This window comes from Pithys albifrons, chromosome 10 (genome assembly GCF_047495875.1).
Source record: "Pithys albifrons albifrons isolate INPA30051 chromosome 10, PitAlb_v1, whole genome shotgun sequence".
NCBI lineage: Eukaryota > Metazoa > Chordata > Aves > Passeriformes > Thamnophilidae > Pithys > Pithys albifrons.
In genome coordinates this window covers 27,798,922-27,816,708 of record NC_092467.1, presented here as the reverse complement: position 1 = coordinate 27,816,708, position 17,787 = coordinate 27,798,922, and the positions used below count along the sequence as shown (strand labels likewise).

Genomic DNA, 17,787 nt, shown 5'->3' with positions numbered 1-17,787 from the left:
AGGGCAGTGATGGGAGGTCTCCAAAGTGCACAACCTCTAGACTATCTGCAGTGTTTCTCCCTATTACACACAAAACACACACACACAAACATGAGGTTTTAAAGAGGTAAAAATATCAGTCACAGAAGTGCAACTTTGACATTCTCAGTAACACAAGCTATGAGAATAACTACTCTTGCAGCCCCCACTCTGGAGATGTGGCCATGCTGCTTTGCACCCCTCCAGACCACCCTGGCACAATCACCACTGAGTATTCCTGCACATGACCTTGGGCTGTCCAGCTTTAAACAGAGCTACTGACAGGCCTCTAAACAGAAGGCTCCTTTTATACTCCAACTAACAAACACCCTCAGGGGTTTCCTCCTTATTCAAATTTGAGGGCACCTTAATGGGTATTTTTCCTATACCCACAAAGTGCTGCACAAACCAAGTTCTCAAGTTCTCTGTTAGAAGGGGACAGGCTTTGGCAGCCCAGGCACCCCAGAATAGGGGTGCTCTGAGCTCACTCAGAGCCTGTCACTGTCCTGCAAAGTTGTGATTTTACAGACATGCACACCCCAGAGTGACAGTATCACTGCAGATCAAACTCCAGAACTCCTCGAGTGGCTGCAGCTTCTGCAATGCTCAGCTGAGCCTATCTGAGCAAAAGCAGCTACTGGCCCAACTAACATAATCAACAGAGTCACATCAAATGCTGTCAGCTGCTGAGAATCACTGATCCTGCCCATGACAAATGCAGGTCCATCAGGGGTGCTGTGACACTGTTGCCTGCTCAGTGAACACACCAATGCACCAGCTCAGGCATCCTGCTAGTGAGTGCAACCCAGTGCATCCACCGGTGTTCACGAAAGATTTGCACTTATCTAAAATAGCTGCTGGCACTCATTTGCTTTTGCAGTTCCCACCTACCCTCACTAATCGCCTCTTCTTCATTTCTACTTCCTTTTCCCCTTCCCATCTGTTCTTACCCAAATAGAAGCTACAGGCCTGATAGTAACATTCCTTGCCGAGGTTCTTGGTTCCAACAACATGACCAGAATAATCCTTTCTACCCTTGAAGTGCATGAGGCATGTGAACTGCCAGCCTGCACTGGATTCTGCACCCTTTACTGTGTGTTTGCTGTGTGGAAGAGGCCAGGCAAGGTGCAGCTGTACAATCCCGCTTGGCTCCGAGACGTGTGGTACTGCCCACTGGGATGACAAGGCAGTCAGACATTTCCACTTGAGACTGGTGCCAAGGGCTGCAGCACAAGGGGGTGACTCCTTATTTTTTCCGTTTCAGGAGATGGAGCTCCAAGGCTCACACGCCTGGGATGCCTTAATAAGAATTTTTCAGCTAACGGAAACATGAAAAAACCCCTAGGAGTGGAATCTGCAACTCAGCTGTTCAGCCCTTTCCTTCCATGAGCCACAGCATTATAAATTACTCCTTCTGACACAAGCAGCTCACGCAGTGCAGGCTCCAAGAGGTTACCACTGCTCTGAGAGCACAAATTACTGGGATTGGGTAGTTGTGCTGCAGTTTCTAAAAGCATGCAAGAGCCTGGATGTGGACAGCATGGGAAGAATCAAGTGTTTTGCTACACACTTCTCTTCTCTAGTGACCTTTTCAATCAGCAAACCCAAGTCAAAAAGCCTCTTTGGGCTTGTCCCACAAACATTTCTGCACTGACCAGGGTTTGTCAGCCTCTCCTGCCATGTCTCTGAAGGTGGTTCCAAGCCAAGGCCCCACTGAGAAGCTGCTATTACATTGTCAAACCCAACCCACTGCACCATTACACATTTTAAGCACAGAACTGTGTTTCAGAAGCTTGTAGAGAAAGTGTAGGTGTAAGAAAAAACTTTCAAAAATAGCTATCCTTCTCAAAAGCATGTAATTTAATTTAAAAAATATCACAACTTCCTTTCTAAAGAGTTAATCTCAGAGTGAGCAGAAAAGTGCCTTTCCAGCACCTGACATCAGACAAATGACTTTATTTAGGAAGTGCCCTAAGTGTGCACAATGCATCTAAAGCAGTTCTGCAGGAGGTCAGCACTGATTCTCTTCTCAGTTATGCTGTGTTATCCTTGACTTCAAATTTTAAGCACCTCCACCAAGTCCTTTAAAAAGAACATGCTTTTCTCCACTGGTGTGATTTCTCTTCAGTCGTGATCCACACTGGTTTGGATCCTTCACTCATCCTTCCTCTGATGAACAATGTGCTTTGCAGAGCAGTTTGGCAATCCCTTCTGAACTCAAATAAAATAGTCTGTACCAGGAAAGGTAGAGGGCAAAAAAAAGATTCCTGCATTTGTTTATTGCCCTCAGTATGTGGTGAAGCCTGGTAGGTGCAGTGAGGTTAAATTCCTAATGGATGCTTCCTATCTTTTTTGGTCCTAAAGGTGGTATTGGCATCCAGCCCCAGGGAAGGAATCTCTGTGTGGCTTGGGGAATTCAGCTGCATCTGTCCAGCCTCATTCCACTGTCACCAGGCACAGCCAAGCTCTGCCAGGTACAAACACCATTCCAGCATCCCAAAAACCCAAGGCTTCCAGTTCTGCAGCAAGAGATCCAAAGCAATATTTGCCTGTGAGCAATCCTGTCAGATGGGATTTTCTACAAGAGCAATGAACACATTTTCTTTGGAAAAGGAACACAATCCCAGTTCCTACCACACCAAGAGCCACAAAGAGCCACAGAATATCCAAGACCCTGAATGTACCCTGATGGCACAAGACACCTGCAGCAGTTGCCAGCATTGAGAAAAAACGTAGGAAACTCCACACTCAGAGTTCTGACCATGCTCAACACCTTTTTATTGAAACACACCAGCAAGGAAACTGGAAAGAACTTCCTCCTATTGGCAAAGGCCATAATGCTTCACTCACTGTCAGTGAGTGCAGCTGCCAGCACCCAAAACCTCCTCAGACTGGCCCATGGCATCCTCCCAACTCACACACCTTCTATGATGTTTGATTTTGTATCCACCTTCCCACATAACAGCAGCAGGGGTGTATTGCTCACTCAGCTAACCTGTTCTCTGATCACAACATTTACTTCTTGGGCTTTTCTACAGCTCTACTCTGTATTAGCTACCCCTGCACTTAATTAAAACCAGGCTGGGTGAAAAATACACCAACTGCATGTGGGATAGATCCACCCTCACACAGAATCCCCAAACCCAGGGTGACCACAGAGCCATTTCAAGCAGTTGCCAGATTTCCCCTTTCACTACAGAAGTAACAGTAGCAGTTATTGTATTCCACCAGAGCTGATGCACTAGGGCAGATCTGGCAGCACTGTATTAACACATCCAACTGCCTCAAAGTGGCCATTCAGAGGGACAGAAGTTCTCATTTTTCCATTCACTGCCAGGCTTATAGCCAACAGACAGGGGTAATCATGGGATTACTACCACAACAGCACAACTGCTGCAGCCACAACTGAAATCATTAGCTTCTAATTTCAAAACAAGAAAAGCAACGCAGCAGGGAGCTCGATGACAGAGGGGCCAGAGGAAACTAAAGTGATGAAAAGTGAACAGCAACTAATACTTGCCTTAATTGACAACTTTAGTTTTTATAACTGACATGCACACAGCCTGTAGTGTAAAATGCCATTTTTCCATCAAAATCTCTCCATTGTTCTAAGTTAGAAAGTCCTAAACTCAGACCACGGCTTAATGTTGAGGACTTTCCATAACAAAACTAATGAAGGCTCAGGGCGGTGCAGCCTTTTTATTTTATTACTGTTTTTAAGAAAACTTTTACTAAAGGAAATAAATAAAAAACATCCACAGAATTTATTTCTGTTTCCTGATGACAAAATACATTTAAGCCACTGTGTTATGTAATGAAAAATGAAAAGGTGAGGCAGGGGTTTTAAATAGTCTCTAGTTCTGATGGGAATCCTCATTTGCTCCAAATGTCCATCATCTCATCCCAGGAGAGGTGCAGGACCTATGAAATGAACAGCTGGAAAGCACAGCTCCATCCACAAAACACGTCCAGGGGATGGCAGAGACCAAACTGAAACCCCAACAGCAGCACATCCTGCCCCTCTGCCTGGATAATGTTTAAAAGAGCCAGTAACAAATATGCTGATACATACTCCTCCCTCTTAAAGAACACGTGCCTTGGAAAGGAAAAAGGATGGATATTGAGAGAGCATCCCAAAGTGCTGTGGGATTTCACTGCTGTGGGATTTCACCCAGGTGCTATGATCTACAAACCCTGCAGGTATTACACAGGAGCTGAAGGTGCCTACTTGTACTTCATGTCTGAAGTACAACAGAGCAAATCCTACCAAAAGAAAACAGGCAGTGGAATTCTTGAACAGCGACATTTGGTTTCTGATTAAGAACTGTACAATAGTAAGCAGCTCTTTGCACCAGTAGAATTGTAGAATATCAAATTACTACCACTATGGTACTAAAAAAAGAATTCCAAATACATTATGTAGGAGTTATGAATTATGTATTTCTGTAGTGTAATTATGCAGAACTTCATAGCAATATACACACCCAGCTGGATTTATATCTGCAATATACATATATATATATATATATATATTTTATATACACATGCTTGTGATTTTTCATATCTATCTCTCTCTGAATAACATAATTAGAAGATAAAGAACTGCAAATGAATTGAGGTTTGCAAAGGCAGCTGTTTGCAGTGACCACAGGATCCATTATGACACGTGATAATCACACATCCTGAACCTGGCAACCCCTCTGACAGGCTGACCTTTGCTGCACCAAGACATTTTAGGAGACAAAGACCTTTTATATTATTTTATTAAAGTACTGAATTCAGTCACTCCAAAGGCATTGCAAATTACAGGCAGAACCCTTTGTAAATGTATTTTCAGCATATAACCTTAATGTGACCCAATTCCACCTCTGGAAAACTAGCTTTGTTTTCCAATCAGTGGAACCAAATATTTCTCTGTTTCCTTATGCAATGATTTTTGAGTTCTAAGGTCCAACAATAGCAAGAAGTAGAAGCCTGAATTATTTACATAGCAAATATAAAATATGCAAAGGTTTACATAAAAATCTTGCAATTGAGATACAAAAATTCAAAATTCAGGGATAATTTCTGCAGTGCCCCACAGATTCAGGCACTTTGTAATATAATGCCTCTCTCCATAGTGTGGCCACAGACACACACACCTGGGAGAACCAAACTTCTGAACTCCCTAGTCTGGGGGTATTGAACATACTATCCACAAGAATTCTCATCATTTTCTTCCTGGCTGGAAGATCTTTGGAGCAGCTCCCCAGGTTACCAGCACCTCATTACTACCTTCATTTGGTGAGATGACTGTAACACTGTAACCAACCAACTTAAGAACTCATTCCCCTCTCAGCTTCGATCCTTACTCTCTTTTCATATTCTTTTACACTAGCCAGCCATTTGCTGTGGCAGAAATGTTACGTGACCCAGTGTGATCAAATCCAAGCCATTTATAGCAGAGAGCACTCCTACCTGCTAAGGCATCCCGGTAAAGTTGCACAAAGTGGTTGAAGATATCTTTAGGCAAACACTTCTCATCAGGCAAACACTGCAGGAGGATGACGATCTCGGACTGCCCCACGGCGTGCATGCCCTTGGTGGTGAAACACCAGCACTTCCTGTTCACATCTGCACACAGGGAACATGGATCAGGGAGCAGCATTCCAGAGAACAGCCCTGAATGTCACTGCAGGGAGACAGCTCTTGCAAGAGTCAGTTCTACAGCGAGTATTGCTGTGTCATCTGTCACACAGACAAGTGATGCCCCAAATCTGATACCGTGCAAGGCACATCTCAACAAAAGCAGCTCAGTAATTCCCAGCTCACGGCTAAGGAAGAGCCAGAGCATTACAGCTCCCAGTCAGATCCTGGGATTAACACCACAGAGCAGCCTCTTAGCATTGCTGTATTCAAACTAAAGGACGGGATTTCGGTGTGAATGGAGGGGCCTGGGAAAAGGCCGGGCTGTTGGCTGTGCGTGCCATGATCCTGACAGCTACACCGGCTTCCAGCAGAGACACCTCCCACCAGGGACAGCTGATGGCAGGGCTTTTCATGACACCTCACTGTGCTGTTCTGCCTCACATGAGCATTAGTGATGGCACACGCTCTAAGCTTCACACTTCATTTGCTGAGGATTATGTTATTTCAATAAAACCTTTTATTGTCTGTTATGTATGACATTTTTATACATATGTAAAACACTGTAGTGCTATCTAAAAGATGCTGAAAGGCTTGTAAACATCTTAATTTATTAAGTGATAAAATACCTTGCCCTACCAAGCTGGAGAATAGACATTGATCTCCAAAACTGAAACTGGGGGCTCTACCAGTCTAGTTTATATTTTCTACACAAAGTTATCTTCATTGATGCCTAAATCACCAGAAAAGAGCCTTTTGTAATTTAACTTCATGTGGCTCAATCTGTGCATTTTTTCAGAGACTATCCTACCAAATAAAAACACTGCTGTTCCTACTAATAATATATACAACATTTCCCCTCTCACAGACCAAGACGTATTTAATAATGAAAACTTACAATTTACTATTTTTACCATGGACAGCAAATTAGCATTTAAAACAAATACTAGAGGGTCAGGGCCACCATCCTCCAGCTGCTGCATGACAGAGATCTGAGAAGGTCTCTCTTCTACAGCATAATCTGTGAAAAAAAACCCAAACACCATGAAATCTTTACCTTCCTGGAACAGACTCCACATTATAAATCAGATAAGCCCAATTCTGGTGCTTTTAAATTTGTTTGATGCTTTTACTGTTTTGACCCTTTAAATAAACACTTATTTAAGTATTGCTGGTTTGATTGATTGTTTCCTAGGCCGGTATTGTCAAACTTTAATAGCATTTATTGATAACCACTGTACATCCTTTAGGAAAGTACAGCTTGTTTCACAAATTAAGTATTTTTCAGTACCAACTGGAGGAGAAAATTGAAATCAAATTGAGGAATGTGTCATGGTGTCAGCTGACAAAGGAGTTAACAATTGTTATTTAGAGTAAAGCAGACGGGCATCAGTCCTACAAACACCAACACATGGCCTGTCCCTGTGTCACCTGAGTCGCTCTTGCTGTGCATTACCTACAACAAAGACAACACAGAGGGGAACACTGAAACAGCATTTTTATAAATCACAGAAGGTCTGAACCCAGAGTAAAATGGATCCCAATATGAAACTCCAAAGATGTCTGCAGTGTGCCTCTATGATTAGACCCAGATGATTAGCAAATTGTATTTTTTCATCTATGTGATTGTAATCTGCTCTGCATTAAACTTTAACAAAAAATAGTTACACAGATTTTGAAAGAAATGTACTGTCTTCCCAGGTAAAATTATCTAGAAAGAAAGCTAATTTTGCTTTCCAATGTGAAAAATTATTTTTCTACTCTTAATAGAATTAGAATATAGGACATAAAATACTGCTAAGAAAACTGAGTATGTGACAGCATATGAAACAACAGCAACTAAACATAAAAAATACAATTTCAGTGAGGGTATCTGTATGAAAGCTGAAAAGCATATTGTAGTTTCACTCCTTTTTTTGTGGAGGAGACTGAACAATCAGGCATCCATATGAACAGCTAACACAGGATGGAACAGATTGTATTGAAATTAAATGCTGCTCACATTTTGGTTTTGACACTCTCCTGCAATAAAAAGTTACATCCAGCTTAACATTAGAAATGCACTGTCAGCAAGATATGTAATAGGAAATAAAAAAAGCAGAGATGAAAAAAATAAGTTAACTCCAGGAATGTATTAAAGGATGTCAAGAATCAGACCTTGGAAAGCAATTTCAGATAAACAAATACACATTTTTTAATCTTTTAAGAGTTAGCTTTTAATTTTCTGAAGCCTCCTCCATGTGGATAGTCTGGAAGGGGACACAAAGAGTAAAAGCTTCACTGTGGGCCAAGATGTGCAGTAGTGTTGTTGGATGCAGTGCTCAGGGATGCCCCAGCAGCACGTCAGAGAAGGGAGGCATGAATATTCATAAGGCTAATTAAAATCTATCTCTGTGTGAAACATTCCCCACAGTCCGATTAGTGAAGAAATTAGCTCATATTTCTGTACTGAAGTTAATTTCTTCTGCTTTGTGTTTTACCTCTTACAGGAATTTCCCTGCAAGGTGGGGCTCTTCCTGGATGCTCACAGGAACTAATGGTGCAAATAAGTGTCCCAAAATTTACCCAGGAGTGCTTACTGAGAATTTCTTCAAATACTCGGCATATTGCCAGCATCTTATTTTTAAAATAAACACAACAACCATTAGGTTAATTGCAACTGGTAAGCATAAAGCCAGCTGCCAGCTTATACCCTCACCTCCTTTTACTCCAGTGGAGATGAGAATTGGAGGAAGCCCATCTTCAGGAATTAGATTCATTGCACTGCCAACAGGACTGCCAACCTGAGTTATATTTCCCGAGAATACAGAGGCATTATCAGTCTACAAGAAGCAAACAACAAGGAAGGACAACATTACAAAAGTAAAAATGATAAAAATAGAAGAGCTGGCTGACTGGATTACTGCAGATGTAGGTGAAGGACTCTGTGCCTGCTGGAGAACCAGAAATACAAAGTAATTTGGCTCTTTTAACAAGAGAAGATCATGTGATGACTCCTGCCTGTGAACTATTACTAGAAAGCCTGCTCAGACAGACACTGCACCTCCCTTCTCTAGCACCACACACACCATTTTTTCACAAAATCTGAATGTACTTGTGCCCATCTGAACTTTTGTAACGTCTCAATTCCACTCACACGGGCTATGTTGGACTTAATGGGGTGTATCTGCACTTTCCTGCACACAGCATTTTATGACAGGTAGGGTATTTTTCTGATTCTTGCTATGACAACCTTATTGCTCCAAACTCCTTACTGACCATGACTCACCTTTTTTAAAACATGTATTACACAAATGTGCTTCACACACAGTCTGTACAGCCAAACACTTGGGAGCCACAACAGCCAGTGGTTAGTGCTCTGCCCCATAAAAGCTCAGTTCAGCTCCAAATACATGGCTGTTCAAGCACTCTGCAAACATTAACATCAGGAGCACACTTGCAATACAACACACTAAGACAAGCCTCAGCAGGTGTCCCACATCAGTCGTACTGAAGCCACCACAGCAGCTCACACACTGCTCGTGGCCAAGGCAAGCACGGCATTTCAAGGGGGAACAGTGTAAGGCTCCCTTACTTCTGCTGATAAAGAGTTGTTGTCCATGGGCTTTGATGGATCATGAGACACTGCTAAGGTTCCTGTGGAAGCTGTCCCAGCCACGGTCAGTTTTGCTGCATCAGCAACTTCTCCATTGGGTAATATCCCATCAGCAAACCAAACACGCCTCTGCTCTCTAGGCTGGGCCACTGCGGAGAACGTAAGAAAAACAGGATTTAAGATCTCACAGCCACATTAGCTGGAAAATTTGAGCACACAAATAGAAATGTGGACTGTAAGGGACTTAAGACATCACCTAGTGCATTCCCTTTGGCAGCGTCATGTGTAAACACGACTGCTGAGAACAGTTTACCTGTCCTTAAAAACCTGATGTCCCTGCTGAGGGAAGGAATTGCACAGCTACCATTAGCTAGAGTATCTGGAGCAGATGAAGTGCAGATATTCTTTCCAAATGCTTGCTACAGGTGAACTGAAAATAAAAAGAAGTCCTCTTACCTTCTGCTCCAGGATGCTTTAGAACTCCCACAGGTACCATGACAGTGGGAGGCGGAGAGCTCAGGGCGCCCGAGGCCTGAGCCTGCTGCAAAGGAGGGATAGTAGAACAGTATTCAGCAGGATTGTTAGGGTTAGGGCTCTGGCTTGAGGCACTCATCATGTTCTCCCAGGCTTGAGCTAAAGCAAACAAAGAACAGAAAACATGAACACAGAGGAAGGTGTCCACCAGTCCAAAACACTGTGCAAAGTTCCTGGCTGCAGGCAGTGTGGACCCAAAGACCATCTCTCCTCATGTAAAAGCCCAGGAGACTGTAATTAAGCAAGAAAAACCATATCAGGAGGAGAAACAGCACTGGGTCAGTTCACAGAGAAGTATTTTCTGAAAACTGTAACAATACACTTTTACTTGGGTGGTGTTTAGTTCCTCATGCCTCATTTTGTTTCTTCTTCAAAGACTCTACTGAAAACACTCAATATACACATAAATACGTATGTATATCACACTGCATGGATACATGAGACATTCCTATTACAAATGTTTCATAATCCACAGAACACTTGAGCATATTTATCTTTTGTATATGATAAAAAGCACCTTGCATTTCTTTATATCCAGGGCACATCAGAACACATCAGCAACTTTAATTCTTAACAGTAAAAACCCCTTATGCTCTTCATTTTTAAGGCATGACTTGAGCCTTAATTCAACTGTCCAAAGAATAACATAAAACTTCTTCATCAACAACATCCATCACAGGGAAATCTCCTCCAAGTAGTGACAACTGGCACAGTACTGCTTCTTTTTCAGCTATATGGAAGGCTTGTAGGAAGGTACCAGAAAATTTATGTATCTGCTTGCACCTTCAGCCATATTAGTATGTTACAAATAAACTTATTCTTTGAGTCAGGAGTAAGTATCACCCCACCTAAGCTCTCAGAGCATGTACATCTTTGGGTTCCCTTGGCTATCAATTGTTAGAAAACCAAGGTGAAAATAAAAAGACCAAAAAAACACAAACACAACAAAACAGAACATAAACTCTCCTTCCACACATCAACCTGCAAAACCAGGAGTGAAATGCCTGTCAATGGAAAAGGTATTGACATTTCATTTGAGAAAATTAAACTTAAGCACTTTTTCAACAGCAATTCTGTACCATTTAAAGTCCTGAAAGAAGAAAGTGTTAAAAACGCACAAAGTTACAACTCTGGGACCACTTCACTAGAAAAGTCATAGCACGGTAAAAGAACAAGCAAATCAAGTGAAGTGCCCAGTCAGCACATTTACCAATTGAAAATACAGTAACAACAGCACTGGAAACTGATGAAACACAGCCTGGCCCTGGAATAGTGCCAGCAAACACACAACCCTGGCCCCACACCCCAGTGAAACCCAAACCAGGGACCCAGCAACCAAACCAAACCAATCACTGCTTTCCAGGTGTGATTCCTACTCCGGTTCCGAGACTGAGCAGGGATTAACATTAACCTGCTGCACTGAGTGGGACAAACCCCCCAGATCTGAACTGCAGGGACCAGGAGGGACTGGAGTCCACGAGGCTGCAAACTGACTGCCCAGCACCCCAGAGCATCCCCACAGCCCTGCAGCAGGAGCAGCAGCAGAGGCAGCCGGGCCCAGCCCACCCGGGCAGGCAAAGTGCCTGGACTGAGGCAGGCAGGGGTGTCACTGTTCCTGCCATTAATGTGCATCCGTCCTGGCAACAGGACAGAAAGTCTTTTAAAAGGAAGTCATTGTAATATGATCAATTTTATTATGCCTTTTTAAAAAAAACACTTCTGGTTTCAACTGAAATATTCTGAGATTCTTCCCTTCCCCCAGATGAAACAAATCCTACTCACCACCACAAGCCAGCTGTCTTTTGCCAGGTGTATTTGTAACTCCTTGTTCTTGTACACCTTGAAATGTGTTAATTTCTCCATCTCAAAATGTAACATTTTAGCACCGCTCCAACATCATTACTGGGACCTGGTTTTAATTTCTTGATATTACAACCTACAATCTCCTGTCACCTTACACATTTTGCCTAGAGTAAGGAATTATTAATAATTAAAACCTACCACTGCACACTGATTAATGTTTAATATTTTTGAAATATTTCATCTTTTTGAAAATTTTCTTGCAAAAATTACTCCTGTCTAATGACAGAAACTGTCTACTAAATTTGGATTCTCAAGACTAAGCACTCAGTTACTTTCAACCAAACCTGCATAATACTGAACTATGGAGAAAAAAATAAAGCTATGATTGGTTTAGTTTAGATGCTGCACAAATTAACAGATCTTTCTGAAAATTGCAGCCCAAATAACCCAGCATACAGTAGGATGTAAAGATACTGTCCAAGTTACCTTGTCTGAATGCTGACACAAACCAGAATTTTCCTAATTCTTGATTACAACTACAGCAGCAGTGTCTGATAAAAGTCTCCAAAGTTCAGCTAATCATTTGCAGCTGTGGAGATTCCATGATAACTGTTCAATAATTACCAGGATGGTTTGTTATTGCAGTGGTTAAGAGTTTGCATTTAGAGCCTGAATTTGCCTGATTTCTCATTCTACCTATGACATGTTAGAGTGCACCAGCCAGACCTTCCTCTGTCATCGAATTAACTTCTGTCAGCAAGTCTCAGTTATCCAATACATATTTATACCCTGAGATCCAGCCACCCCTTCACCTTTCCATTAATAATCCCAAGACAAGAGTGACTGGAATTTCTCACAATGAGACAGGTTAGCTCATGATTTAAGCATTCACATGGGTCATCTCTCAACCTCCTCCAATTTTTCTGCCTTTTCAATTCGAAACAAAGACTGAGCACTGAGTCTTCCTGCAGCAGATGTCTCAGTGTCATGGACATAAGTCAGCTGCACAATCACCCAAAGGTATCTGCCAGAATAGGAAGTTCTGGAGATTTTAAGTGGGAAGAACACCCTATGTTTGCCCATGTTGATACCACAGCCCAAAAGTGTTAACATAATAAAGAACAAAACACAAAATATATTCCACAGCCCTTTGGTCAAAACCAAACCAACTCTTTCCTTATCCAAGCAGAGGTAATAGAACTTTTTGTTTGCTGTACATGTTACCTTCAGAACTACTTGTGGCCTCTCTCCTGGTGTCTCATGTTCACACCAGGATTTCAGCCACAGCACCATCCTGGGTTGGACAGACTCTCCCAAAACATGCCCAAAAGCAACAATCCAAACCCATGGATGTTTCTAGACCAGACCTCCTACTCCAGCACCACAGAATTAAGAGTTGGATTAATTTGCGGGTAAATACTACTTTCCCAACCTCCTATAGACCCTAAGCTAGAAGAGGCACAACTGCACTACTCCTCGTTGGCATTCTGTACCAAAGTGTAACAGGTTACCTACTCAGGCAAGGCCACAGAGTAGGCTTCTGAATTAACAAAAACAAACAAAAAACCAAAAATCACAGGTTTTGGAACCCTGGTGGAGTACTCACAAATAAAAGCTTTCAATCTCACTGTAACCTTCCCAGTTTTTGCCTTTTGTTAGCCATATTCAGTTTAGAAATCTTCACTCTCCTCAGGGATTCCACGTTAGCCTTCCAGAGGCCTTTACTGTTTGAGAATACTTACCCACACAAATAAAGTATTTTGATTGTTTTTTCAACAGCATCACTGCAGCTCCACACAAAGCCAGTGAAGCACCACATGCTGTATTCTCTTCCCACTTACCATTCATCAGCACTGAGTGGCAGATCACACACACTCTGGCTTCCTTTCGGTCCATGTACAGCAGTTTGCACTTCAGGCTGCAGCAGGCGGCACAGAACACCTGGAACCGAGGGGAGACAGCTCAGCTGGGCTGCAAAACTGGGACAGCAGACCCTCTGCAAAGCTCTGGACATGCAGAATGTGGAGGGAAATTATTGGTGTTTTCCCATTAGAGCCACAGTGCCCAGTACCTGCCCAGGGTGCCTGTGCTGCTAATCCTGATGAAGCAGCAGTTTGTGGAACTCATATATGTCGTCCTGATACTGCACTGGGGTGTTTCTAAAATACGTCTGGTATAAATGACAATGGGTAATAAATACCTATCACAGTACAACCCCTAACAGAATTAACCTCAGCCTTAGAAAGAGCATGAGCACTTTCTAGATTCAAGTATGTTTCAATGCACAAGTTTTCCATATATATGAGAGACTGCTATGGCACAGTAATTCAAACAGGTCACTTTTCTTTGCAGTAGCACATTTCATCTATATTAGCAGCTCCAGTTGTTTAATCTCGTCATATATAACAAGCTATTCCTCAGTTGAAACTTAAGTGAACAGTGATGTATCAAAATGTTTCAAGTGTTCAACATACAAACCAAGACATTTAAGAAAGCTCAGTGACAGTCCTGCAAGAAAACCTTCCTCCATTTATACAAGAAAAGCTCATATTGACATGATTATAACCACCACAAATTCACAACATTGGGGAGAACTCAGGAACTGCATTTCACACGTGCTGGCTGCTCGGGGGGCAGTGACAGCCCCAGCAGGACACAGTGCCGAGCAGATGCAGGTGCAGTGCTGGTGCTTCTCACCTGAACCAGCTCCACCAGCTCCCCAGTCCTGGGCAGGAAACGGTCCTGAGGCTTCCTCCAGACAAGCAAACCCACACACCATGAGCATGGCTTGGGCACCAAAACACACACCTGCCTGCAGAGATGGTCCTACAATAGCAACTGCACTCTCGAAATCCTGCAGAACTGGCACATCAGGTGCCCTGCTGATTTCTTACGTGTTTTAAATAATGGTATTTTCTTAATTTAGAAAAAAAGTATTTCCTCAGGGTTATTGTTCCATGAGATCAGCTCAGTTGGTTAAAAGTTGGTTGTCATAATGCCAAGGTCTGGGTTCAATCCCCTGTGCAGGCCATTGACTTAAGAGTTGGACTCGATGATCCTTGTGGGCCCCTTCCAACTCAGAATAGTCTGTGATTCTGTGTAAGATACTGATGAACACCCATTTCATGCAGAAAGGTAATATCAGACTCAGGAAATCTAGAAACAGCAGCAGCTACCCAACAAATGAGTTGGCAACAAGAGAGGATTTCAAATGTTAATGATAGGTGGGCATTATCTCTGCAATTCACTACACATTGCTGTGATCTGTAATGCTTTCTAAATCAATTATTCCGTCATCACTTCAGCACCGTTATTGCTGTAACACAAACAAGAAACTACACAGGATTCTCATCTATAAACATGTGTAAGCCTAATTAAACTTCAACTAAGTTAAAGATCACACCAAATTACAACTACTTTGCAGCCTGTTACTTGTAGTCTTTAGTGAAAAGTGTTTAAGCAAATCCAAGTTCTGAGCTCGCCATGAGATTCGAAAATCTAATGAGAGAAGGAGCTCAGCCTGTCTCATTACAATCAGTTTAAATGTTTCCTAATTATGTCAATTTAAACATTTCAAAACCAAAATATGAGTAAGTATACACTGACATTTTCCATGCAAAAATAAAAACTACCCTTTTGCATATGTGAAAACTTTAATTGAAAAAAAAAGTAAATGCACTTTGAAAACTTGATTTCTGCATTACACCCCAAACCAGTTTACAAGCATTCTAGGGAATATTAATAACAACATCACTGCATATTTTAGAGGTATTTGACATCAGTTCTCTGGGAGAAATGTCCAGTCAAAAGTTCATTCAGTATTGAACATGGAAAAACCAATGTGTTCAAGGACTGACACAAATTAATATCTAACTTAGGACCCTTTATCAAACAACACACTGTGCATTCAGCAAAGCTCCCAAATGCCACAATCTAAGCATTAGAAGAGAAAATAGAAGCAATGACAAGACACCCAAACCTCCTCTCAGGCTGCATCAGCCTGAAACAGCAGGAACAGAGAGAACACAGCCCAGCAGAGCTGACAAGTCAGATTTGTTATTAACCATCCCAAGTCATTATCTCAGTATATCATACTATAAAAAAGTAACACAGCAGTGTCAAAGCAAGATTTGATGTTACTAAGGTTTTCAGGTTCACTGGGAGTTGTTAAAGCCTTAGTTGCTAGGGGAATTGGTGATTTTCTTTTATATTTTAGTGGAAAAATACAGTTTTGGTTGTCAGTAAAAAAGATTGCATACAAATTTTCTGGTTTTCCCAACAAGGATAGTAATTTCATCTGACAATAGACAGTACATAAATACATATAATTTACATATGAAGTTATATATAAATACTTATCATTTATGAATGTGTTCACACACATTCTTCAGATTCTCAATTTTAATTCAAACTCTACTGTAAGTGTATTACTTTCTACCAATCCCAGGAGGTTCATATCTTCCATTAACTTTGCAATTAGTATCCTGAAATTAAAAACCAAGACAGACTTCGCAGGTGCCACTCAACTATTTTTAAGTGCAATGTTCATTCCCAAATGAACCTGGAACATTCACCCCCACTGCAGTGACTGGCCATGGTGTTAATAAAGCTCAGGGAGAAACTGCTGTGGCAAAACTTGTGTTCAAAATATTCAGTCCTGTGACATCCCCTTGGAACAAATAACTGAAGAGCTGAAGGCACTGGCTCCCCAGGTCTTTAAGGAGACTCAGACATCCCACAGTGGAAGCATCCCTGTGGTTCAGGAGGTAACACAGGCACACGGCCAACACTTGCTCTGGAATGGGGATGGTGCTCAGAAAGCTTGAGCAGAAGCTGAGAAATGTTATTTACTTCTCAACCCACTGCAGCCACATCCAGCAGAGCTTGCCTGTCAAAGCCTTTGGGTCTCTCTCTGCCCAGAATCCTTCCAGGAATTAAGGGCTGCAAAGCAATTTGCAGAAGTGCTAAGTATTGTTTGACTCACGCTGATTCTGAGCGTTTATTAATGGTGCTTTCTGCCACATCTTTGGGCTGCACTTGTGCAAACTTGGCCCAGTCAAATATTAGCTAACAAAAGCTTCTAAAAACAATCCATTCTGAGGATTATTCTGAGACTCTGAGAGTATCAAATGCCACTATGTGATGCACTTTTCACTGCTCAGAAACAAGTCTGTACACAGAGCAGAGGGACCTTTTCTTTCATCCATTCCCCACATATAATCCAAAACAATACTGGTGGTTGTTCTCAAGGTTTGTCAGAAGAACTGGGCTGCTTCCAGAAACAGCTGGCATGAGGGTTTGAGCTTTCCTCATAGATGTGCATCTTTGGGATTCTTTATTCGCATCTTTCTCCTTCCCTGTACTCTTCTGGAAGCAAAAATTATCACCCATAGCGGTCAAGAGGTCTTTCAATCCACTTCAGAAACCTCTGAAAAAGGCCTAAGTGAACCAAAGTTACATTTACTCTAGTTCTTCATCAGTTTTAGTATTTCTTTCTAAAATATTCATTAATACCTACTTGACAAGAGTGTTAAGTTTACTGCTTTTGAAGCATCATTTTTTCCCTAAGTTCCTATTTATGCCACTGACACATATTTCAATAGAAAGATATTTGGAAATACTTTACAGGTTAATCATTCACCATAAACTCATCACATAAGAATTTGTGTTCACGTAGATGGCACATAAAGTTTAAAAAGCCCTCAACAATAAGATATTTCTTACACAACAAAAAGAGATACAGAAATTATGTTTTAGTTGTCTTCATAACAAAATCCCTCACCACGTGCACATACAGGTTACAGGTAATTCACTTTTTTTCCCAGGAGCAAATGTGTGTTTAAAAATATGTTAATAATGTTTAAAATAATATAAGCAATATGGAAAAAATAAGTAAAGAAGACTGGAAATAACGGAGTTGATCAGCCATGTAAACCAGCAGGAATGCCAGCGATCCAACAGCACAATTCCAAAACACATCAGAACGTTTCCATATATTTTGGGGGTTACTGATGCAGTAATTTCTGTAAACCAATTTCCTGCACTTTGTCATTTTATAAGAGTTCAACATAAACCCAGTGATGATGATCATTGCAATCAACACACTGCTCATATGGGCTAATAATAGTTAGTTATTCTTTATTTGAACCCTAAATAGATCCGAGCTTGGAAATTACCTTTTAGTCTTCACTCAAACACAGATTTTTAGGAAG

At 41.7% G+C, this 17,787-nt stretch overlaps 1 protein-coding gene across 1 annotated transcript in view; it reads right to left on the bottom strand.

Annotated features, from left to right (window-relative positions):
* The window catches only part of ZFYVE9 (zinc finger FYVE-type containing 9), a 57,127-nt gene that overhangs the window by 15,620 nt on the left and 23,720 nt on the right, over window positions 1–17,787 (bottom strand). Inside the window, exons 5-10 of the mRNA XM_071565659.1 lie at window positions 13,417–13,516; window positions 9,695–9,871; window positions 9,218–9,387; window positions 8,342–8,465; window positions 6,542–6,664; window positions 5,476–5,631 (exon numbers count right to left, since the gene is read on the bottom strand). Of these exons, the coding sequence (XP_071421760.1) occupies window positions 5,476–5,631; window positions 6,542–6,664; window positions 8,342–8,465; window positions 9,218–9,387; window positions 9,695–9,871; window positions 13,417–13,516 (850 nt within the window). The remainder of the gene's footprint in view (window positions 1–5,475; window positions 5,632–6,541; window positions 6,665–8,341; window positions 8,466–9,217; window positions 9,388–9,694; window positions 9,872–13,416; window positions 13,517–17,787) is intronic.